The 25741-nt window shown below is 35.9% G+C and overlaps 2 protein-coding genes across 16 annotated transcripts; both read left to right on the top strand.

The window, feature by feature from the left end:
* The first annotated feature begins 2220 nt into the window (after positions 1 to 2220).
* Positions 2221 to 16423, top strand: LOC131522126 (protein rapunzel). Of its 14 annotated transcripts, none has more exons than XM_058747392.1 (5): positions 2223 to 3127; positions 5309 to 5376; positions 9781 to 9841; positions 10621 to 10775; positions 12269 to 13354. In XM_058747392.1, exon 5 carries the CDS (start codon positions 12318 to 12320, stop codon positions 12993 to 12995), a length of 678 nt encoding a protein of 225 aa, XP_058603375.1. In that variant the 5' UTR covers positions 2223 to 3127; positions 5309 to 5376; positions 9781 to 9841; positions 10621 to 10775; positions 12269 to 12317; the 3' UTR covers positions 12996 to 13354. The 14 variants fall into 14 exon arrangements, with proteins under 14 accessions (XP_058603381.1, XP_058603382.1, XP_058603369.1 ...); XM_058747395.1 differs by having other exon boundaries at positions 10564 to 10775; XM_058747398.1 differs by lacking the exon at positions 10621 to 10775 and having other exon boundaries at positions 2221 to 3127.
* A 2422-nt stretch (positions 16424 to 18845) lies between these two features.
* On the top strand, positions 18846 to 21185 carry rpz6 (rapunzel 6). 2 transcript variants are annotated; one of them, XM_058747383.1, is made up of 2 exons: positions 18846 to 18982; positions 19732 to 21185. In XM_058747383.1, exon 2 carries the CDS (start codon positions 19734 to 19736, stop codon positions 20889 to 20891), a length of 1158 nt encoding a protein of 385 aa, XP_058603366.1. In that variant the 5' UTR covers positions 18846 to 18982; positions 19732 to 19733; the 3' UTR covers positions 20892 to 21185. The 2 variants fall into 2 exon arrangements, with proteins under 2 accessions (XP_058603366.1, XP_058603367.1); XM_058747384.1 differs by lacking the exon at positions 18846 to 18982 and adding an exon at positions 19294 to 19312.
* The last annotated feature ends 4556 nt before the right edge of the window (positions 21186 to 25741 follow it).

Here is a 25741-nt window from a genome sequence, read left to right as displayed (position 1 = left end):
CTGAAGACTGTTGTTTTTTTTACTTTATCTCTGATTTTCCATTTTCTCCAGAGTTTTTTTTAAAGGACGTGTAGAGGAACACAGGGGGACCGTCGCTTGTTGATTACAAAAGTACGGACAAACACACATATCGCCTACTCAAAAGCAGTGTTGGGCAGTAACTAGCTACTAGTAATTTAGTTACTGTAATAATATTACTTTTTGCAGTAACTAGTAGTAGTGATTTGATCAAATCAACATGTTAGCAACACTTTTACTTGAATGCCACTATCAATCACTATTGAGTGTTTGTAATAACTTCTGACTGCGATCCAATGTGGATTTTGCTCAAATGGATTTTGAGGCAGAAATATGTTGTTAGTAACAGAATTTTATCTGGAAGATATACCAACTTCTGTGGGGCGTGAAGAAAAAGTAATGTAACTAGTAGTGTAACTAATTACTGTTGCCAGAAAGTAATAAGTAAAGTAACAATATTATTTTTGGAAGGAGTAACTAGTAATGAGTAATATATTACATTTTTTGAGTAACTAGCCCAACACTGCTCAAAAGAGGGTAACGTTAGTCTTGCTATGAGGTTTAAAAAGGTTTCAGACACTCGTACCGTTGTAAACTCACTGTAACTAAACGGCTTTTTAGTTTTTTTCGTTAATATGTTTTTGAACGCTTCTCCTCACCTCAAGAAACGCGCGAACCTCTCGGCGCCCAACGGTTTTTACTTTGTTTGAACATTTATCTACATTTGACGTAGATACAATCAACTTTAACCTTTCTCCTTCGTGTCCCTTATTTATTTCAATTTAAAACAGAAATTTAAAATATATTTAAAATAGTGATCTTTTCTGGTCGGTTACCGTGCAGCTCAATGTTGTCCACTAGGAGGCGCTGTGTTGTGGACGTACTTCTCAATGATCAACGGAAGAAGAGAGAAGTTAAGAGTCAGGTTATTTGTTGGAATACTGCTGCTATTGACACGATTTATAGGAACGAATTAGAGCTGGTTATAAACAGCACCTACTGGAGTAAAACCGCGTTCAATTACAGTAGGCTACATGAAGAGAAGTTCATCTGTTTGTTTGAAGTTGGCGCCTTGAAACCATTAAAACGCTTTAAGAACGTACTATTGGATTTATTCAAAATGGCTTTTCTTCTTCGGGTCTCGGAAAAACAACGAAACGTCAAGACAGTTTGAACTGTATTAAAGAACACGAAGAAATTCAGGAAGAATGCTAACTGAAGTAGCGCATTAAAAATCAAAACTAAACTTATGCTGAAAAAATGAACTCGTCCTGCTATTATCTGAAATGGACTCAGAGTCAGCGGGCACTGTTTTGTTCACTAAAACTTCATCAAAGATTAAGTTCGAGATGTATTCTTGCCATTGTTGCATTGGCATGGAAATATTTTGTCATAATAGAAAGCTAGAAACTTCAGTAAAAACATGAGCTTTGCACTTGTGCATGCTGGAGAGTACTTGACAAAGACGGATTTTCACTGCAGCTTATTTTCCAGTGACTAGAAGCATAACATAATCAAACTGTAACTAAACGTTAAGTAATCTAACAAACATAAAGAAAAACAAACTACATGATCTATCCTACAAACCTACCTATAGGCTACAATTCCAAGAAAAAAAAAAGTAGGAAGTTACAGAAATGCTACAGCACCATGGACAGTACCCAACACACAGAGCTCCCATGATCCATCAGGGATTTTCCAGTTATGTCACATGCCTTAAATGTATCATTATACTGTATGAGTGAGTGCTGAATAAGTCTTGAAAGACTACTCTTTTTGAATAATGTTCATTAAATTCAGCCTTGAAGCACTTAATGGTTCATATCATGAGCAGTCAAATGTTCCCTGATCTTTTTCCATGCAGCTGTGGTGCAGTCATGAAAAGTAGGATCTAAACTTTTTTTTCTAAAACACCAGAAAGACATTTTATTACTCCAGTTTCTATGTAATATTGATATTAAAAACTGTGTAAAGTACACCAAAGGTTTTAACAGTAACACACACCATATGGGATAATTAATCGTTACATACACAACCAACAATATGGCTTTTTTTTTTTTTTTTTACTTAATTTTCACATCAATGTGGTTATATTGTGTAATCACAACTTGTAATATATGGACACATGCAATATAGTCAAGTCATCTTTATTTATATAGAGCTTTTAACAATACAGATGTGTCAAAGCACTTAACAGTATCAAATTGGAGGATAGAGTGTCAGTAATGTATAATGATAAGATTAAACACTCAATTTTCTCAATTTTCAGTTAAAGGCATTTCATTATTGAATTCAGAGATGTCATATATAGGTGAAGACAACTGCACATAAGGTGGAACAACTTTATTTGGCATTTCATACAGTATATCGTGTGTCATAATACAGTGATACATATTACTCACCTCTATGATTATTACTGCAATCTGATGTTGAATATAAATTTAAGTTAATCCAGTGGTTTGGCTTTATTGACAAAATTATGTGGGGGAAAGGTGTCAATTTCATTCAGGAGCTTGAAGGGTATTCAACATGTTTTAAAACCAATATGAAGCATTAATAAGTTGTCAGACTTGATACTTCACAGAAAAACAGTTTAAGACCCTACTGAGACTGTTAATGCAAATTTACACCTTGTTAATCTCCTAATCTGCCAGATTTATGTCAATACTGTATATATGACAGAAAAAAATAGCCTACAAATTGCACATTAGTCTGCCCAGTATAAAGTTTTTAAATTGCTCAAATATTTGCACGTTTCGTAATTAGAGGAAGCTGATTAAAACCCGTCATGATTTCCATTAAACAAAAACGCAAAACCAACAAAGGAAAGAAAGAACAACAAAATAGTAAAATAATATTTAATGCAAGACTCTTTTTAAATCAACAAGCTTGCCTGGTAATTTGATTAAATTTATGTATAAGATTTAATTAATGTCTGATCTCAGACAGAATGAAAACCTCTTCAAAGGGAGATTTGGCTCACTTCTGGGTACAAATTTGTCTCCAAAATACGGTTAAGTAGGTACACATATGAAACCTAATGCTGTGCTGACGTCCATCAAAAGAACTGACGGACGCGACGCGTAAACAAACTCTCCAAAAGCTGTCTGTGAGTCTCGGTTTGACATTTATGTTTTTATCTTACCTTAATATGTTGTCTTAATTCCTGGCGTCCATACCAGAACCAGTAATCATGTGCAGACGGTTTCGCATTAGATCAGATTTCACAGGCCGCGTAAAGCCTAGTGATGCCGCACTTGTTTGTTTGGGATAACAGCGCGTGGCGTCGGGCAGTTAACGGAGACATGTCTGGAAATAATCCTACACTCGGAAGTTGGATAGTATTCGCACTGATAGTCTATTTGCGCATTTTAAATGTTTAAATTACTTTGTAAATGTTCTCTGTTATTGCTGTTTCATCAAAACATCCCACCCGCGGCTAGTTTGGTTTGGCGCACCTGACATTTTCCTTCAGTTTTTACGCAACGCCGGTAAGCGTTTTTATTATTTAGTTTCATTCTGTTTAGTTTGTAAGCATGCTTGAAGCTAAAGCACACACCGCTACTGCACCAATGAGTGTTTACACCGGTTTACCTAGTTAAAAACCAGGAACGGGGTAAAATCATAGAACCACCACCATCCCGACCTTGTGTCATCTGTATTTACAGGTTCTTTTGTTTTATTTTATATATAAAACTCACACAAGGTTTTCATCTACATGCTAAAAAATTAGAAATTTGATGGCTGAGCAGATTGAGAGGGTTGTAAGACTTACTGTAGGCTACTTCTGGACTCTCAAAAGAATGCACAACATGAGACAATGTGCATAGACATAATTGGACTAAACTCTGACACTAGTCAAGGGCTTTTAAATCTGCTCTTTTGAATTGAAATGCCTTCTGTATATTTAACATTTTGAATTAAAGTGGTGATGGAATAATAATGATTTTAAAGTAGTAAATGTGCTTACCACGATTAATGTATGCACACAATTTATTTAAAATACAAACCACCCTGGTACTGGATTAGAACTAGCACAAGGCTGTTTAACATTAGAAATTAAACTACATTTAATTAGCAGCTAATATTAAAATAGTATAATACATGTGAGACATTCAGAGCAAAAGTACAATTACAGATAAAAAACAACAACCTTGTGTTGTCTTGAGTGGCCTATACATATGCCTTTCAATACCCAGATGTCGTCTTTTATTAATAGCTCTGCCTCTGACCTCATATACTACTCATCCTGTGATTTCGTGCACTCAGCTAAATGTTTCTGTGGGAGTTATTTTCAGTTTCAGCAGACATTATATTTTGAGACGTCAGAATATTCTAGGCGTGCCAATTAAAAGACATTTCCTGTGTTTACACCATTTTACAGACAAATTGCCTGCTTTTGTGTTTCTGCATGTCTACAACAAATGTAAAGTACTTGCAAGTTACAGCACAATATGATGCATGATCCCCAGAAGTTTAATAGGTTGTTTATAATTTCCCATTTTACTGGATGATTATTGTTATTGTATGCTGATTCATGCATTAAAGAGACAATTAAACAGCTCATTTTAGAGCATATTTGTTGTCTTTAAAGGAACAGTAGCTTAGAAATGTTTGTCTTCAGAAATGATGATAAAGAGACACTTCATACTGTTATTAAACAATGATTCAACTCAAATCCATACGTATATACTTGTTGATCAGTGTACCTTAAAATATATTTTTAATTCCGCTGCTAAAGCTTTTTTATTAAAGCTAGAAACAGGTGTCCTATTTGGAAACACATTGACACCATTGGAAAGGTGTTCTTTTTAACTCTGTGCCAGCATATGCAATAGATGGCTCATATTTCAGTCCCCCATTTCAATACATTTGGTTCATTCTAACCTTTAATTAATTATTTAAAGCTTTATTTTGATAAAAAGTCCCCCATGAATAGCTTGCACCAGTTGTAACCAATGGCAGAGCTTGGCAGCTGGCCTGTTTGGAGACTGTGTGCGCCCTCAGCTGCCTCCAGAAGTGACAGTCGACTCTCTGTATAGGCTATCTGACTGTTGGAAGCCTGAAATATTTGAATGTCATTAGGGGAGGTCATCTGTGGCTTGAGGAGGGGGCTGGTCAATAGGGGTTCATATATGCCTCTGCAATGGAGCAAGTGGAGACTTGCATTATATGGTGGCCAAAGGGCCCTTTTTGAGGCTCCAGGGCCATCTGTACACCAATTTAAATGGTATAGTCCAATTTGAACACCCCTCCATATTGAGCTAAAATGGAAGAGCCTCTTTTGCAGTGTTTGCTGGGAAGAAGAAAGTACAGTCGGGATTGGGACTTTGGAGAGGGAGGCAGCAATCTAAAGAGGTAAGAGGAGCTGTGTTCTCCAATGGCCAGGCCACTAATGGATGGATGGGCTCATTGGGATGTACATTGGCCATAATGCATGCCAGTATATGGACTTTTACAGGTCTTGGCATGGTGTCTGTATAGGGTGAGAATAGATATCATGGTTAGCATGAACAAGGAAATATGGAGGGAGCTGCTAGGGGGAGCTATAACAGGGCAGACAGCAGCTGCCTGAAGTGAGCTGATCCAAATGGGCTTCAGACTCTTTAAAATACTCACATTGGTTGGGAAAACACAGGAAGATGTTGTATTGTTGTGCTTTAGCTTGATATAGATGGTCTGCAATTGTTGTGTCTTTATCCCTTGGCTGCCTGTCCAAGGGAAGTGGCCAGTTTGACATGCAGGCAATGCTGTACAAAAGAAAGAGGAAGCATGTTAATGATGGTGCTTGATGAATAAAACACACTTAAATGTGCTAAAAGCGTGTAAATCATAGATATTATTGTGTATTTGTGTGATTTTTGCAAGATTATTTGGACAAATTAGCAACTCTTGAGTGAATTGTTAGAGAGCTTTAAAGATGGCCGCTCCTTAGAGCAGTGAATGCTGTTGGGACGGGTTACTTCCTGACTCACTCGACACTCTGTGTTGGTTATCACTGTGTTCAAGCATATAAAACTGTTTTCAAATAAAACTGCAGGAAAAATAATCATCTTTACAGTTAAGTAATTAATAATCAAAGTTATGGTTAGTATTGCTAACTAAAAGGAACCCTTAGGAGATTCGATTTTGGTGTGAACTGAGTGAGTGTGGCGTGTAAAAACCTGTTTTTTTTTTTTTTTAGTTAAGCCTAGAGTATGGGACTAGTTAAGTGCATAGTATAGACTAGTCTCTGATTAGTCACCTTAGAAGGCCCTCGTTTTAATTTTTGACATGGACTAGTTAAAGCACAGCACAGATTTTGATTATCCATCCATATACACCTATATAGACTGTAAAACTATAACAAAATTTTGCTGTTAGACTGGGATTGGTGCAGAAGACCTATTAACCCTTTCAGTTATCATATTAATCAATAATGATTCATCTTTTGATTTTAAATGTCTCATATGTCCATGAAAATGGAGGGAAGTTGAATTATATTTAAATATGCGTGTAATTTAGTTAATATAAACGAACCCAATGATCTTTTTTTCTTTTCTTTTTTTTTTACATAAGATAAAGCATACAGGTAAACTAAAGGGTTAAACACTGAAAGAATGGAGGATGTAGGTGCAACTTTGATATTCATATCCTAAAACCATCCAGCATTTAAAGGGTTAAATTTTTGTCCTCGTGGGGGCATCAGAGTAAATGACACCCTTTCACTTTGTCACTGTCTGCAGTTTTTATCAGAAATCTTAAAATGTAAATTACTGCCCCCTCTGGATGGATCAGGAACAAGGGTCTGTGTCTCTGAGAAATGAGAACAATATACACTCATTCTCTCATTTAGAGTTGTAGCCCATTTTCTTTTGCGTAAATTGTTCTTCTAAGCTCTCAGTACAGTCCTATCATAGCCAACAGTTGGACACTCTGAGTTTTAACCCCTAAAGGTAGCATTATAGCTACTATCACATCACAAGGCATAATTGGTGTGAGAACTTTAATTCACACCCTCTTCTCTCATAAACTAGGATTACTAGAACAGAACTACTACTAAATTTACAAGTGTAAATTAGACATCCCTGGTTGAGGATAATTGTTCAAGTGACTGCATGAATTTGCCAAAACTTCATACAGTGGTCTCAATGCCTGTTAAAAAAGTGTTTAAGTTTTAACATAAATTAACTTTTATATGTTTACAGCTACTGTACTACAGCCAAACTTCTGAAGAATTACGTGATAGTATTCCTGAGAAGTCATATTATTTATTGCGCCATAATGTCCTTTGACATCAAAAAACATTGATAATGTGGATGCTTTAAGAAGTATTGTATAACCATGTTTATGCTTCTGCAGAGTTATAATGCCACAATATTGGCTTTTGATTTGAAGTCATATTCTTTATTGAGCCATGAAGTGATATAAAAACTGATAACCTGATTGATCTTGCTTTTGTTTTTTGCCATAACATTTTCGCTGTTGTATCCCATATTTTACGTTTTTACATGTCACAAAAATATCTTTTAACCGATCTTTAAACAGTAAATGTTCGTTTTGTTCACATTTTAAGTAGCAATCACTGTCAGTGGAACCCTTTCACTTTGTCACAGTCTTGATTTGTTTTTTTTCAAAAATCTAAAAATGAAAATTACTGCCCCCTCTGGATGAATCGGGGGGAAAAAAAGAATTGGGTAGATGTCTATACAGGTGCATCTCAATAAATTAGAATGTTGTGGAAAAGTTCATTTATTTCAGTAATTCAACTCAAATTGTTTAACTCGTGTATTAAATAAATTCAATGCACACAGACTGAAGTAGTTTAAATCTTTGGTTCTTTTAATTGTGATGATTTTGGCTCACATTTAACAAAAACCCACCAATTCACTATCTCAACAAATTAGAATATATTGACATGTCAATCAGCTAATCAACTCAAAACACCTGCAAAGGTTTCCTGAGCCTTCAAAACGGTCTCTCAGTTTGGTTCACTAGGCTACACAATCATGGGGAAGACTGCTGATCTGACAGTTGTCCAGAAGACAATCATTGACACCCTTCACAAGGAGGATAAGCCACAAACATTCATTGTCAAAGAAGCTGGCTGTTCACAGAGTGCTGTATCCAAGCATGTTAACAGAAAGTTGAGTGGAAGGAAAAAGTGTGGAAGAAAAAGATGCACAACCAACCCGAGAGAACCGCAGCCTTATGAGGATTGTCAAGCAAAATCGATTCAAGAATTTGGGTGAACTTCACAAGGAATGGACTGAGGCTGGGGTCAAGGCATCAAGAGCCACCACACACAGACGTGTCGAGGAATTTGGCTACAGTTGTCGTATTCCTCTTGTTAAGCCACTCCTGAACCACAGACAACGTCAGAGGCGTCTTACCTGGGCTAAGGAGAAGAAGAACTGGACTGTTGCCCAGTGGTCCAAAGTCCTCTTTTCAGATGAGAGCAAGATTTGTATTTCATTTGGAAACCAAGGTCGTAGAGTCTGGAGGAAGGGTGGAGAAGCTTGTAGCCCAAGTTGCTTGAAGTCCAGTGTTAAGTTTCCACAGTCTGTGATGATTTGGGGTGCAATGTCATCTGCTGGTGTTGGTCCATTGTGTTTTTTGAAAACCAAAGTCACTGCACCCGTTTACCAAGAAATGTTGGAGCACTTCATGCTTCCTTCTGCTGACCAGCTTTTTAAAGATGCTGATTTCATTTTCCAGCAGGATTTGGCACCTGCCCACACTGCCAAAAGCACCAAAAGTTGGTTAAATGACCATGGTGTTGGTGTGCTTGACTGGCCAGCAAACTCGCCAGACCTGAACCCCATAGAGAATCTATGGAGTATCGTCAAGAGGAAACTGAGAAACAAGTGACCAAAAAATTCAGATGAGCTGAAGGCCACTGTCAAAGAAACCTGGGCTTCCATACCACCTCAGCAGTGCCACAAACTGATCACCTCCATGCCACGCCGAATTGAGGCAGTAATTAAAGCAAAAGGAGCCCCTTCCAAGTATTGAGTACATATACAGTAAATGAACATACTTTCCAGAAGGCCAACAATTCACTAAAAATGTTTTTTTTTTTTTTTATTGGTCTTATGAAGTATTCTAATTTGTTGAGATAGTGAATTGGTGGGTTTTTGTTAAATGTGAGCCAAAATCATCACAATTAAAAGAACCAAAGATTTAAACTACTTCAGTCTGTGTGCATTGAATTTATTTAAATCACAAGTTTCACAATTTGAGTTGAATTACTGAAATGAACTTTTCCACGACATTCTAATTTATTGAGCTGCACCTGTATAGTCAAAATTGTGAGGTAAGAAGCTGAAGGTGCTGAGAGGTGGAAATGGGGCTTCCGGTTTCCGTAATGGCCTGTTGCTTCTCTGAAAGTGCTTTTTGAATCTTAACAAAAATTAACTATAACTAATACTGGCCATACTGTTTCGCTTCTGATTATGCCATAATATTCCAATGAAAAGTCATATAATTTAACAAGGCAGAAAGTATTTTAACATCAAAAGCATCGATAGTTTGTTGATGTGTCACTGTTTAAACCTAACAGGGTTTAGCAAATAAGATTTTTTTTCTTTCTTTCTCACCACTCTCTACCAAAAAGAAAAGTAAAAAATATATATTTCTGGAAAACGATAGCACGCGGTGTAAAACATCTTAACTGATACTACCAAAATTATCAGTAGTCATTTTTACAATTTCAACAGATAACTGACCTGAAATTTTCTAAATATGCTTTGCATTTACTAAAAGTTCTTTCCTTTTTTCCAGGTGCTTGGAAAGAAAGAAAACAAGATCTCCATTTGGGACATCCAGTTTTTCTCACTGCAACGTAAGAGTTCACTTTCCTGTCTTAACTGGTTAAAAGCGACACTCATTCTTTGTTAAACAAAGTGAAAATCTGACCTTTTCCTCCAAACTTACAATGCACATTATTTTGTAACCTATTGAATGAAATCTGCCGGCACTCTATTTACAAAATAAACCCACACAAAGCCCAGCTCACAGCACACATCTGTCATGAACTTGACTCTCTTACAGCTGTTCAAATGGCAGCTGACATGCACAGTTGCCCGACAGCCTCTCCTTTCACCGTATGATCATCCTTTGTTTATGCTTCAGTGGGTTTTTCTCACTTAACCAGAAAAGCCACAACAAGACATACCTGCTTCCTAAATTTTTACGCACTCACCATCTCATGAAGCACGAGTGGAATGAATAGAATATTCTATTTAATTGAGTGTAAGAATAGTTTTACTATCTGTACATACTGTGTTTGATGTCTGAGGCCTATAAACTATTTTTCCCCCCACATTCACACGTACTATATTTTTATGACTCATACATTAATATTAGACCAGTCGAAGTCAGAATTTCCTCTTCTTTTTTTTTTCTTCTTTTTTTTTTTTTACACAGACAAACCAAATGATCTCTAATTTACTCATCTGCTCCTCTTAGTTATTCATTCTAGTCTACAAATGACAAGATCCATAACTGAACTTGGCAGAACGCATTGCAGCCATTTTCCATTCAGGGTGTGTGTGTGTTCTTCAGAAAGGGGATTGCGGAAAAGCTGCATTCTTTTTTTTTCCCCTCTTCTAAACCAATCAGCATTGCTGTGCTATGAGTCACTTCCACACCCTACCCTTATATGACAAAGAGGGGAGGGGCTCTTTCTCAGACCGGACAGTGAAATGGTGGCTGCTTGTATAAAAACAGCAGCAGCAGCACCATTAGGAACTGAGCAGCTACAGACGCATTTACAGGTAAGATCCGTAGCTTAGAACATTATCCTGCTTCTAGGTTTTACTAAACATGCATCCTGTGACATGAAAATGAAATGATATTGCTGCTTCATGTATCTGAACGCTGCTGTTCGTCTAACCTCCCTCTTGAGCTAATTGTGTTAGCCTGTTTACAAGCCATCCTGCCATTCATTCAGCCTAGAAACCTATTTTACCAAACCGACAAAGATAAACTGAACGTTATAGAAAAACTGTTGCTTTAAGAAAATCTTTTCATTTATAGTAAAGGAAAACTTGAGTGAAACCACAAGTATGACATCATTCATTATGCCATGTGGTTTAATGGTTATGTCAAGAACAACATGCTTATCAACTGCATTGTTTTAGTAGTAGAATTACAAGTTTTGTTTGTTTTCCTGTGCAAACCGGGGTTTTTTTTATTACTATTAAATGATGTGTGAATTTGAGTCAGTACTTCCTGTGAATTTCCATTTTGAAAGCACAAAGACCTATAAATAAACTGAATGTTGGTATATAGGTTTAGATCTTTTATATATGCATATAACTTTTTGTATAGTTTAAAAGTTCATATTTTTGTTACTTATTAGGTAAAAAGTTACAGTTGAAAACTACCACTCAGGACAGCGCAGATTCAGAACTGGACAGCAACCTTTTGCGGTCGAAGAAAGAGAAAATATAGTCCTATTAGAAAACCTACAACTGTCTTTTAAGGTAGAATTTAATGGTCATGAAACCTCACAAGTAACCAATTTAGGAAACTCTACATAGGCTACTCAAATAAAAGTACTAGCGAATCGACTCGCAAATGATTCCAACAGAGACCGATGCTGCTAAGCTAACGGCATGATACACTAATATGAAATGTGCACAAATACCAAGTAAAATAGTCAGTTTGAATTGCACTGAACTATTTTATAATTGAATGAAATTAAAGTTTACATCAAAATTTAAATGTATAAATTTACACTTAATATGATATATCAGTATAAATCTATACTCAAACAGAGAAGGCAATTCCACAATGCATTTCTCTTATTAGACACTGCAAGATCAGAGTCAAAATAGTGAATTGTCACATTGTGGAATTGCCCTCTCTGTAATGTCTACACGCAATGCTGAAGGCTACAGCTTTCACCATTTTTGCCAAAAAGACTACATCTACACTGTTAAAAAAAAATTTAAAAATTGAATTTAATAGAGGTTATTGCAGTACATTTTACAAGAAAAATACTATTTTAGTCCTCCTACTTCAAAATTTCATGTTTAATTTAATGTTACTGCCATTTCTTTGTAATTATTTGTGAAATTTACTATAGCAATTTCTAAATTAAAATTAGTTTCAAAGCCATTTTTTGGTGTATATTTAAAATCAAATGTCCAAGGAAGCATGCTGGTTTCAAACCTGAATGTAGTTCAGGAAGTGTTGATTGTATTATTATGGTCTGTGCTGTTTTTATACGGTTCATTAAGAACATGTTTTCCTTTCATTTTAGAATCAGCCAAGACTGAAAGCCTAGAAGAACCAAAGATTCAGACCCATCTATGGCAGAAAAACAGCAGATCAAAGTGACTGCGGCCAAAGTGCTGTGCTATGTGGAGAAAATCTCCTCCTTCGCCGCCAACATAGATCCTCTCTTTGGGATTGTGACTTCAGTGGTCGGGGTGGTCAGGAAAGGCCTCGTTGATGAGGAGGACCATGAGATGAACAAGGACTTCAAACAGATCCACGATAAGCTGGAAACCATCTCGCAGAAGAACAAGCAGACCCTGCGACAGATCCGCATCAACGCAATCAACGAAAATTTCGGTAAACACGAGGAAGTCATCAAGCATCAGTACAATGCTTTCAACACCATGGTGGAAAGAGTAAAACTGGACCCTGACAACACGGATAATCACATGAGGGAGTTTGTGAAGATCTATGAGAAGGATGGGATGGACATGAGCTTAGATACATATTATCGTGGAATGAAGGGTGCCGCTCTGTTTGGGAAGCCCATCCTGCAGGTTTACCTGGAGAGCTGCCAAAGAAACAAAAAGGTGATGGAGGCTCGCTGCTCTCACATCGCCCACCTGTTCTACATCGGTCTAATGGCGCTGATGGCCTACTACGCCGTCAGTGAAGATGACGAGGATGAAGTGAGAGACAAATGGGGCCCGAGGGTCATTGAAATTCAAGCCAAGATGCAAGAAGTTCTGGACCAATGCAAGGAAAACTGAAGTGGGAACATTGCACTGAACGATTGCTGAGACAATTCATTTCATATGTTGAAAGTTCAAACGTCGTAAGCAGTCTTGAATTAGGACGTTTAAATAAATCGTGTGGGGTGTAAAATGGGTGAATCTTTTTCTGCTTGCCAATGGACTTTTCAATGCAATACTTAAGTAGTGCAAAGTTCTTAACACTGTATATCGCAGTTTAAATTTTTAATAATATATTAAGCATGTTTTGGTCATTATTGTGACTGAATATATTGTAAAAAAAAAAAACAATTACACGTTATTATATAATTGTTTGCTTATGTTTTGTGGAACATCTCTGATTCCTTGCACAATAAATTAATCTATTTTTTCTCTCATATCATGGCAGTTAGTCTCTTTATTTGTCATTTTATATGACCAAATGTGACTTCTGCCATGTCAATTCATGATGTGAACACACTAAAGACTGTGAGTGCAGAATGCAGGTTAATATGGAAATTGCATTGATTTGCATTAAATTCAAACTTGCGCTTTAAAACAATGCTGAGTTAAATACAACCCAGCGCTGGGTAAAATACGGACGATCCCAGCGGTTGGGTTACTGCCCAGAAGTTTGGGTTAAACATTTATCTCAACTGTTGGTTGAAAACAACCCAGCATGTGTTCTGTCCAATATTTACCCAGCACTGGGTTGTATTTAACCCAGCATTTTTAAAGTGTGTCGATGTTTCAGAGGCAGAATACTTGATCAGTCTCATCTGAAAAAAATAATTTAAAGAAAAATTCCAGGTTCAGTACAAGTTAAGCTCAATTAACAACATTTATGGCGTAATGCTGATTACAAGTTTCGCTGCTTTCTGGGTTACACTGAGGCATTTGCTGTATGATGGAAGTGAATGAGGCCAATCCTTAGACATTTACAGTATATACTCACTGTTTTACAAGTATAGCCACAAGACTTAACAACATGCATGATTTTAGTGATATTTTTTTTTTTTACACTTTTACTATTTTTGTTTTGTTTTGTTTAATGTTATACACATTTTTTTTTATGACAACATAACGCCTAAAAAATGTAAATGTATAACTTCAACAGATTTACAACTCAAATAATATGCACATTTTAACAGAATTAATGTGAGTTAAAAAACATTTTTGCTTTTAAACACTCCAAAATTGACCTCATTTACCTCATTAGTGCTTGACTGTAACCTTGTTTTTTGCTTTTTAAGAAAAGGAGGAACAAAATTATTCTTGTGATAATCAACATTGTCCCACAAATGCTGATTGAGCTTAACCTGTATTGAACAGTGTTATCTTCGTATCATGTCGATACTATATATAGTTTTTATTAATAATTTACTAATAATATAGTTTTATTAATACTAGTTCTATAAATATTGAGATTTTTTTTTTATATTTTCAGTTTTCAAATTAATTTGAAATTAAAGTTGTCTATATAGTTTTTATTAATTTTTATTTCAGATTTTAGTTATTTAATACACCAAGTTAAACTAAATTAAAATGATAAACTAGCTAAAATAATATATTATTTCAGTTAACGTTTATTTTATTTCAAGTACGTAATTTTTTTTTTTTTTTTAATGGTTTTAGATTTTGTTTCATTTGTAGTTAACTATAATAACCCTGACTGACCCGGAATATAACAGTGGTGCATAGTAAATAAATATTTTTGATGGAAATTCTGTTTAACTTTAAGACTGTGATCTGTTTCCTTCTTCAGGTGAACTAACCGATAAAACTATCTTCCTCCGTATACAATGGCTGACAATGAGATCTTTGATGACCTAGACAAGCTGAAGAGGGGTCTAGTGAAGGTTCTGGAATGCGTGGCCACCATCTCATCCGCAGCAGCAGTGGTCAATCCCATCTTCGGCGTGGCTGGCTCTCTCATCCGGGTGGTTCTACATCATGTGGATGACGAAGACATTCAGAAACTCAAACGCGAGTTTGGCAGCGTGAATCGAGCCCTGGACGAAATCTCACAGCAGAACCGTCAAGCCCTGCTCCAAATCAGGAAGGAAACAGTGGACAAACAGTACCACGAGGTCGAAGAAAACATTCGCAATCAGTTCCGCAAATTCATGGAGATCGTGGAGGCCAAACCGGAGCACGTGCAACGCAAGAAGGATGATTTCGTAGAGAGTTTCATCAATGATAAAGATGACCAGAACATGTACACACTTTATGAAGGCGTGATGGGGAAGCACAAACTCTTCAGCCAGCCCATCCTAGACGTCTACATGAAGCATTCACAGGGTGACCAGCACGTCATGGAAAACCTCTGCACTCGACTCGCGTACCTGTTCTGCATCGGTTTCATCGCTCTGATGGGCTACTACGGCATCCTGGGAGATGATTTGGAATCTCGTAACGAAGAGTGGGAAGAGAATATGAGGAACGTGCAGGAGAAAATGCAGGAGGTGCTGAGGAGATGCAAGTGATCGTGAAAGCTTTCTGCTCTTTATTGCCTTTGTGCTTTGCCTTTTCCTCTTACTCTAATAGACTTCATCGACCTGCAGCATTATCTTCTTGATGACTGCAGGTCATGCTGAAGTGTACAGAGTCATTTCCTGCAATCTAGTTCTTGTTTTTTGTTTTTTAATCACACAATCACATTTCTTCATGCTTTGCCTCAGTTTAATACTACATGACCAAGATATTTAACACTAATCTACAGAATGCTGGTTGTGGTTATATAAATGTTATTAAAGCTCATAAGCAGTGGCACCTTGAAAATTGACTACATGATGAACAACCTGTTTCCTGAATAAATACATAGTATATACAAATGTATTCTATAAAATACATATATAATTTAAAGAAACTACCTATGTATCTATCTATATATTCATAAATGTTGCAAAGTAAAGAGCATACAATTTACTGTCTGTGCAAACCCAGATCAAAATTTCGGTCTGAAATGTTCACATTTATGCACCTTTTTGGCACATTAGTAATAGATTTAAGTGTATCCTGTGTGTTTTTTTTAGTGCCATTAGAACAGATTATCAGAGCATATATTTTAATATGAAAGGTGAAATCTATATCGAAGGTTATTTTTGCATTACTTTGACCCTTTTGTTTTGGATAAATTAAAATATGTGCTTGCTATACTGTGGCACAATGTACAGTGCTGCACGTTTAGTCTGACATGGCTGAAGTTCATCTAGATACTTGTGTTTGTTTCACATTTGTTTATCCATGAAGCACTGCAATATACATAAATGTACCTGAATTATGTGTTTGTGTGTTTTTTGAATGTCTCATGGATTGAAACACACGACCTTCCTAATCATTAAAATACCTTTTTATTTTTTATTATTCAGTCTTTGGAATGTTGTTGCACTTATAACGCTGTACAATATTGTTACATTTTTCAATAAAGATACAAGGAATGAAAAGTATTACAAGTTGTTTTGACTTGCACTAAAACTCATTATATACTGTAGATTTAAAACAATCAGTAATTTAATTATATATATATATATATATATTATATAATTTAAAGATATATTTAGAATATAAACATGTTAAAGGCTTACATTTTGACATAAACAGTAGCTGGAGGGACCTTTGAAGGAACTTTTTTTTCTTGTTAGATGTTCCTCTGCCACTAGATGGCAGTACAAAATCATAAACTGAGTTTAGATCTAAAAATGTGAAAACAAGCATACTTCTTAACGTGTGTATAACACCTACTATTTTATTCTATGTAAAAACAGCATGTATGCAGCTATAATCAGTTTAAACTGCCATATGATCCGACTACGTTATCATTTGACAAATAAATGCATTTTTAAATGCATTTCATTCATTTTGTGTAAAGAAAATGTGCATACAGCCTATGTTATTGGACTGTATTTGAAGTAGGCTATCTATGCATCCAATGCAGCAGACACTAAAGGCTGTAGGCTATAAGTTATTTCAGACTTTTGAAACTTTTGAAATGTACTCTGGAAAAACATCTATGCTATATGAAAATTGTGTTTCCTTTTCATGTTTATGAAAAAATGTTTACGTTTTAATGAATTATTTTTGCCTGCACAACAGAATGTATTCAGGTTAGACGCCACATCGAATTTAACGCGGATGAAAATGAGTCTGTGAGGGATAGTCTTTACAATGGTATACACTGTATAAAAATACTAAATCGTGTAATTTTCACAACTTTCATATCTATTTTGCTTTTGTCAACTGCCTTTCCAGAAAGAGGTTTCTTACAATCTTTATGTCGTTAAATACCAGAACAATAATGGTGTAGTTACAGTATCTACCAGCAGGGGCTAATTGAACCACGTGCAAATGCTGTCTTTGAATGGAATTTCACACAAATAATAAATAATAAAATACATTTCCCTCCCAAAATATTCAGAATGAATCCTAAGTAGTTTGGGGGATATTACTAGGCTACTTTATCTTTATTTCCCTGTTGTATTAATCGCTTAAATTTAATTTAAGAGAACATAAACGTTAACGAGTTTTACCTTACCCCTTACAGAAGACAGATCTCGAGTCTTGTTCTGCGACATTTCACGCCATCAGCCAGAAACCTTACGATCAAGTCGGAGAGGCAATCATATGGACACGATTCTGCAAGAAAGAAAGAAAGAAAAGAAAGAAAGAAAGAAAGAAAAGAAAAGAAAAAAGAAAAGAAAAGATAGAAAGAAAGAAAGAAAGAAAGAAAGAAAGAAAGAAAGAAAGAAAGAAAGAAAGAAAGAAAAATAAAAATGTTAAGGCTTTTCTGGAGAATTTGTGATCCACACAAAATTCAAGAAACAGCCGAAATGGAAAAGAAAACAGCAATGCTTTAGCATTTTACTTGAGGAAAAGGAAAGTGCAGGCCTAATTAATGAATTGGGGAAAAATACGCTTTCAATTCAGTTGAATGTATAGGCTACCAGTTTGGTTTTATTGTGTTGATTAAATTATTTTGTGTGATTTTTGTTCGGTGGACAGAAATTACGAAAATGTCCTAGTATTAGAGGGTTTACATGATTAAAAGAAAAAGAAAAAAAGGGGAAAACAGTTTATTTTAACATAGGCTTGTCTGAAATATCTCTGGTCTCCCCAATAAAATAATCAGAATCAAAATATTACGTAATCTAATGGGCCTACAGACTATTTCAAGTAGTCACTTCTTACGTACCATCAGTAGACTATAAGGCTGAGAAACATTCAAATGCAAACACCTCCTCTGTCCTCTGTTGGGTCTCATGGGAATAAGTCATCATGTTCAGCAGTGTCAGCCGTCTATGACGCATTCAGACACAAGGTCACACCTGACTTATTTTCAAACGCTTATTTGTAGATTGTTAGAAAATAAATGTATATCCACCACTTGATTTGCATATATGTTCAATGATGTATGTGACATCCTTTTTACCCGCGTATGATTTCCTAATAAATGCATTTGGACCTTCCTTTATCAGCACACGCTCAGAGAAGAGAACATTAAGCACAGAATAACTACTCATCAGATTTCCCCCTGGATGAAGGTGGCATATAACGTTATTTTTATATAACATAATACAATATAAAACTCATTAAGCTCTTAAATTCATCAGTAGTGTTTAAAATACCTGCCATCCCTGTGTGGAAAATATCTGCGCATGTTTCTTGCGATCCACCGGAGCTGCTCCATGTTGCGCATTGCGCGCAATATTCCTCTTGATGAATAAACATTACGCGCTATTTCTCTCTGAAAACAGTTCAGAGCATTTCTATATGTTGTCATATTACGAATAAAGCGCAAGGTACAGCCAAGCACGTCAAAAAAATAGACATCTATCGACTGTTGCCAAGTGCTTTCCAAACCAAAATCATCCTAACGCGTTCTCAGCGCGCGCAACTCCCTCTCTGTCGCGCGCGCACACTGCCTCTCTGTTCATTTCACACTCACTCAGATCATCACAAATATCCTCCTCGAGCCAATACCTGAGGGAATCCTGAATTTCGGACAGCAGCTCTTCACCCTGCCAGACGTGAGAAACCTGTTTGAAATTTTTTTTTTTTCTCTGGGTAAATTGCTGTGATGCGCATGTAGGATACTTATGAGGGAGACTGCGCTTTAAAACGCTTTTCGAGGTGTGTCCTTTACGGAACAGAAGATGGCACATACAGTGGTTCCATATCTACGTAACACGTATTTAAGATCAAGTCGTTTTATTTCTGCTCTGAATGTGATTATTTAGAGGTTTGCAATGTGCCCGGACTTGGTTTAGCATGATTTTTTTTTCTCATTAACACGCAGGCAGATTTAAAATGGAAGAAAATGCTGATGGCACAGTTGGCTATCGTGTAAAATCAGCAACGTGAGGAGTTTCTTGTATGCTTAATGCGTTAGGCTGTGATGAAAACACGTGCGCCTATAATTTAGGTTTTAAAAAAATACATTTTACATCAAAAAATATTAGGCTATTATAATATATCTGACCGAATGCACTTCAGTTTTCTTGTCTCTCATACTTGTAGGCCTATTATCTGAGAAAAGTACGACAGGATTTATTTACAACTTCAGTGTCTCAATAATGAGAATATAAAACAAATGGAGAAGTTCAGTTTTCTTAGGCAACAAATTATTTATGAAAGAACAATCTCTGAGCAATGAAATTGCGTTTGCAACTTTTATTAGGACATTATGCAGCTTGAAATAGACCAATTGTGCAAAGAAAATTGTTATCTGATTTTAATCATACCAGAAACTAAGGCATTTATTTTTGGTTGTTTGTAGAAATGTCCAGTCCACTAGAGCGGGTTGTAGCCCAGAAGAAGGAGGCCATTGAAGCCGTAATGGAGATGTTTGAGAGAGGAGCCGAGGTGCTGGCCAGCGCTGTTGGGGAGCTGTGTCCTCTTTTTGAAGCTTCTGCTCCAGTTTTGAGGCTGGTCTTGGACAATGTGGAAAGCAAGGAGGTCACATATGTCAAAGATCAGTTTCTAGTTGTGAGAAGCAAATTAGATGTCCTCTCATCTCAAATAGAGGACATCAACTGCGAGATTAAAAAGGGACGTTTGGATTCTCAGTTCTTCTCTGTGGAAGAAAATATATGCAACCAGTTTAGAAAATACATAGACATTCTGGAGGCCAAACCTGAGTACAAAGAGGTTAGAAAACGCTTGTTCTTGCAGCATTTTCCCAAAACAGGTGGAGAGAAGAACCTCTACATGCTTTACGATGCTGTGATGGGAAACAGCACATTTGGGGAACCGATCCTGGATGTTGTGGAACAATACGAGGCCAGAAACAGAAGGGTCCTGGAAGATTTCTGCGTCAGACTGAAGGAGCTGCTCTGCTTGGGAATCATCGCTCTGCTGGGATATTGTTTTCTTACTCAGGGTGAGGAATCAGAGCAGGAGAAGATTCAAGAGTGGAGCACGAAGATCCAAGAAATTGAGACGAAAATGAAGGAAACGATAGAGAAATGTGTGGATTTGTTTCCAGAGCAAGCTGAATTGGACGTCAAGAGGCTTGTGAAGGAGAAAGAAGATGAGAACATTCAGGAAACAGCCAAGGAACTGCTGGACTTCCTGATGAAGAAGTACGACTGGGTGAGCTGGTCCATCAGAGTCATTAGTAACTTGGGCAAAATTAGCAACTTGAGAGCCGGACAGAACTTTCATTGTGTGGCCGGACAGAATTATTTTGAAGTATCTCAAGGAAATGACATCAACCTGGTGGTCTCCTTCAGCAGCAAGCCTCAGCCTGTGCCCAACGAGAGCGTAAAGCAGATGATGGAAGGCCCTGCGAGGAAGGGAGACGCCAAAGCTGTTGTGGAGCTTCTGGAGAAGCAGTTATCTGGGTTTCTGGTTCACGCCGTCAGTCGTCACAAGGACAGCTTTGCTCTGTCGAGTTTTCCTGAAGAATGTCACTACTGGGAGAAACAAAGAACGTGAATCTCTGTGTGCATTCAGAGTAGATTTAGATAAAAATCTACCATAACTGCATTTTAATGTATCCATGATCTGTCTTGAAAAAAACAGTATTTATTCAGCTTATTGTTTCTAACAAATAGTTTTTTATTGTAATTCTTCTTTTCATTGTTCTTAACTAAAACCAAAGTGATCTTGTTCAGACTAACCAGTTTAATTAATCAGCCCGTGTATGCACTTTTATGAGAAATTATATTCAGTTATAATATAATTTTATGTTACAAAGTTTAATGTATCTGTCTAAAATCATGCCTTGAGATCCGGGGCCCGATGGGGAGGCGTTATAAGTGGTCCACAAAAAGACTTCAAATAATGTACAATAAGACATAACGTGCATTAAATATTTAAAAATCAATATACTCCTTATTTTATTGACCCTCTCAACAACTGTTTTTTTTTTCTTTCATTGAAGAACCAGTATTCCCACAGAAAACATGGATATATGAGAGACTATTTTAAAAAGTATTGTTTCTAGACCTGGAAAACTCATGGAATTTGGCATGAAATATTGTAATTTTAACTCTTAAAATGGCATAAAATACACAGGTAGAAATGGAGTAAAAATCGTATCCAAACAATTACAGACAATCGGAAAGGTTTAAGGGCTTTCTAATGTTGTTGTGGGCAACGGTGCAGCCTTGGAGACAAAAAGGTTGAGAACTTCTGCTTTAAACAATATCATGTATAAAACATTTTGTGAAATGGTTAAAAGTAGGAAAAATGGCTTTTGGACCAAGTACACTGTATTAGACTGGTGCCAGAACTGGCTATTTGGCCTTTGTGAGTGAATGACCTACATAGTGCCGACAGAATAAAAATGCCCTCCCAACCATGAAAAGAGGCAATGAACACATCTCAGTCTTTTTGTCTCGTCTCAGCAGCCCATACAAACTGAGCTTTCAGTAAAAGTAAAACGAGGACCTTTGCAAATGTTTGCAAGAAATACTTTCAATATCTGACACCCATTGCTATGATATACCACCCAAAGCCACATTTAATTAAATTACTGTTTTTGTACGCAAGTCAGCATTTTCTGGCCAAGGGCTGCAGAAACATGGTGAGTAACGTTTCACTTTGTTAATATAAAACCGACGAGCTCTGAAGTGCTGTGATCAGCTCTCCGGATCTAGTCATTAAAATCACTGAGGTGCCGAGTGAAGGAACAATCCATCATTTAACACTCAGGAGAGGGAGGATCCATTTCCATTGTATTCTTGTATTCCATTCTACGTGTTTCTATTGTGAGTTAATGAGATCGAAAATGCATATTGTTTGAAATTATATTCAAAACCACAGGGAATCAAAATATTTAAAAACTTCATTATTAAAGGCCCATTTGACCTTATGGTGCAAGATCATTAAAAGCCATTTATAACCATTCAAGTTGTGACCTTACAACCACACCACCATGGGTGATGACCTTTGACCCCTACACACATAATCCAATACGACTGTCCTCTTTATATATCAATAAGTTTTTTGATTTATGACAAAAACAAATCATTATAGTACCTTTTATAGGTTCATAAAAATTGCAATTGTTGAAAAAAAGGGCATTTTATTCCTACAAACAGCCATTGACGTCACCAAAGCAATCCTCTCTCAAAAAAAACACCATTCTGAAAAAATTATAAATGAAGTTTTCGTTTTTTTCTTGTTCTGAAGCAAAAAGAACCATTATTTCCTTCATATTTGTCCTTTGTGATTAATAATTCATACATTATTTTCTTTCATGCATTATTTATTTATTATTAAAAATACAAGGTGCATCCTGGAATATTTAACGTTTTTAAAGCAGTTGTTATGCTCTGTTTTCAGAGTCTGAATGGAAATGCACGGCTCAGCCTGTATTCATTAGCGGTTGAGGCTTCTGTCCTGGTTGGAGCTATATTGATCCATGTGGCTTCCATCTCTGAAAAAGGGCTGAACCTTAAACCGGTCTGTTACTAGACCAAAACAAACATTCCAGTTCGATGCAGCGACATGTTTTGCTGGACTACTTTAAAACTTTTAAATAAAGGCAAATGAAACCACAACCATCTCCAGGAAAGGGCATCAGTCAGTATCAATATTTAATATATAAATGAGTGATTTTATGAATCTCAGCATCACAGTAGTGCCGAGGCAGTCGATCAGTCCCAGGATACCTCACTCTGGCTGCATCTGCCAATCACAGCCTGAGCTAATGACATTACCTTTTTGTCAGAGTGGACCATCGACCAGCTTCCTGGCCTTAAGTGGCCTGATCTGATAAAAAGCATTAAAACATTTGTACTGTGACACACACCAGCTCACCCTCAGCCTCCGCACTGGATTCATCCTTCTGATGAGTCTGACTGTGCTTATAACCTTTGCAAAAAGATCTTACTGTTATTCTTCAAAAAATCTGTATATTTTGTGCAAACTAAAGACCATCTCACATTCAATATTCCTAAAAGCATTTTAGCATAACATCTCAATCATGATGATCTGAAATAAAATAACATAACTCAAAACAAAACTATAACCATTATTAATTATCAGCAACAACTATTAATGGTTCTAATCAGTCAATATCTTGCCAAGGACACTATAATTAAATATTCATGAGGTCATGGCCACGCCCATCAAACACAATGCGTTTTTTTCTGTTTGCCTTTAATTAATTGAAATATGTTTGCTGAAATTGTGTACATCAGGGTTGTTAAAGTTATCTAAAACTAAAACTATAGAAAAAATATCAACTTTAACAGAAACCTAAAAAAAACCTTTAAATTAAATTAAATTTTAATTGTATTCATTGTTATTGCAGCTGGTTAAAGCAGCATTTCTCTTTTTCATTACTAATATAACTATAGACTTATTAAAAACTAATAAAAATGACAAAGAGACAATTTACTAAAATGTTAACTAGTATTAAAATGAAAACAAAAAATATACAAATAAAAACATTCAAAATATTAATAAAATTGTATTAGCATCTCAGTAACACTGGTGTGGTGTATCATAAAACTGTTTTATCTAATACATAATAACTGTAATTTCTTTAGTTAGTAAATTCAAGTTAATTTATTTAAATTAAATTTAAATGAATTACAATTAATTAAATTATGCAGAATTTAAGGCCAAATTCTTTTAGTCCCCCATTTTCAGTTATGAAAGCAGCAACGTGTCAAAAAAAAAGGCTATGTATTTTGAGATTATGTACACAAAGCAACTATTATTATTCTAATTGTTAAATAATTATTCAGTTTTTAATGATCTCAGCAGGCAACGTTTATGTTTAAGTCATATTCGCTGGGGATGCATGAAAACTTCATTTTAATAAAGGGAAGTTGATTTAAAGAAAATAAAGTGTCAGTTTCAGTCTTTGGGAGCTGGAGGTAAATGACACTCTAATTATGCTCATGGGTTTATTTCTGTCCGCTCGTTCGCCAAACCATTAGCGTATTACGGTTCTAATCGGTATATTGATCTTGTTTTGGCTCCATCTGCACTCGCTCTCATTTCACACAATGTGTGCAAGCCTCGTAGTGTAATACTGTTCTCTGTGTTTCTCTGTCCTCTGACCTTTCTGAAGGTTAACAGCATGCGTTTGTGCATAAATGTCACCAGCAGTAATATTATGACGAGAGCAGTCAGAATCAGCTTTTCTTTTCTTTTTTTCTTTTTGTTTTTTGCTTGTCACACAAAATTATTTTTTTCAATTCAACATTTTTTGACTAAGATCAGATATTATTGACTGTATTGACTGATGATGTCAACCGTTTTCTGATTTTGACACCTGACTAATTTATCTACATAGTTTAGTAAATGTAAAAGCATAACTAAAATTATGCAGAATGCAAATTCTTTTTTTAAATTAAATATGAATGCATTTTTAAAAATGCCATTTATATTCTTTGTGTGTGTGTTTCTACACTCTCAGAAATAAAGGCACTAATACATTTATACCTTTAAGGTACCAATATGTACCCTTTAGGTACGAAGGTGCCCGATGACAGCGTTTGTACCTTTTTTCTGTGTACATAGTATTTGTATATTATTATTATAATCTTTTATTAATATTTTTAATTAGCTTTATATATTTTCAGTTTTCATTTTGATTTAAGTTTAATTTTTAGTCATTTTGTAATACGTGTTTGTTTGTCATTTTTATTTATTTTTCTTTGATATTTCTATTTAGGTTTAATTTATTTAATTTCATTTTTTTTTAGTTTTAATTTCAGTTTTTTTTCCCCATAATTTTATTTATTTATTTTTATTTCCAGTTAGTAATTTTAGTGCTTCAGTTTTTTTTTTTTTTTTTTTCACTTGCCAAGGCAACATTTCTAATTTTCATTTATTTAAAGTTATTCGTCTGATATTTATTTTTATATCCACTTTATTTCAATTAACAAAAATATTTTAATAGGTTTAGTTAACGATAATAACCCTGGTCTAGAACCAAAGTGGCATGACAAACTGGATAAAACATACTCAATCAAACATAAAGCACAAGCAGCCTCACAGCACAAAGACTGGAGAGCGCTGGTGTTCACTGTTAATCAGAGTCTTGTGGTGTAGGGTTTGGGGATTGAGGTTTCATCGGTTGTTTTTAAGAGCATCAAAAACACGCTCATGTGAAATGGACTGCAATCCATATAGAGCCTCCAACAAGCCACTGAACATTTGCCTGCTTCCTGTGATCTAGACGTCTATCGATCTCTTGAGTCTAAAGAATGGACCTAATGTGCAGAGCGGCAGGTTGACTGTAGACTGTTATTAGACAGAGCAGGACTGGAAACAACAGTACTAAAGCACAAAAACAGCTGGCAAACATTTGCGAGTGCTAT

The sequence above is a fragment of the Onychostoma macrolepis genome, chromosome 16 (genome assembly GCF_012432095.1).
Source record: "Onychostoma macrolepis isolate SWU-2019 chromosome 16, ASM1243209v1, whole genome shotgun sequence".
NCBI classification, from domain to species: domain Eukaryota; kingdom Metazoa; phylum Chordata; class Actinopteri; order Cypriniformes; family Cyprinidae; genus Onychostoma; species Onychostoma macrolepis.
This window is presented reverse-complemented; position numbering and strand designations above follow the sequence as displayed.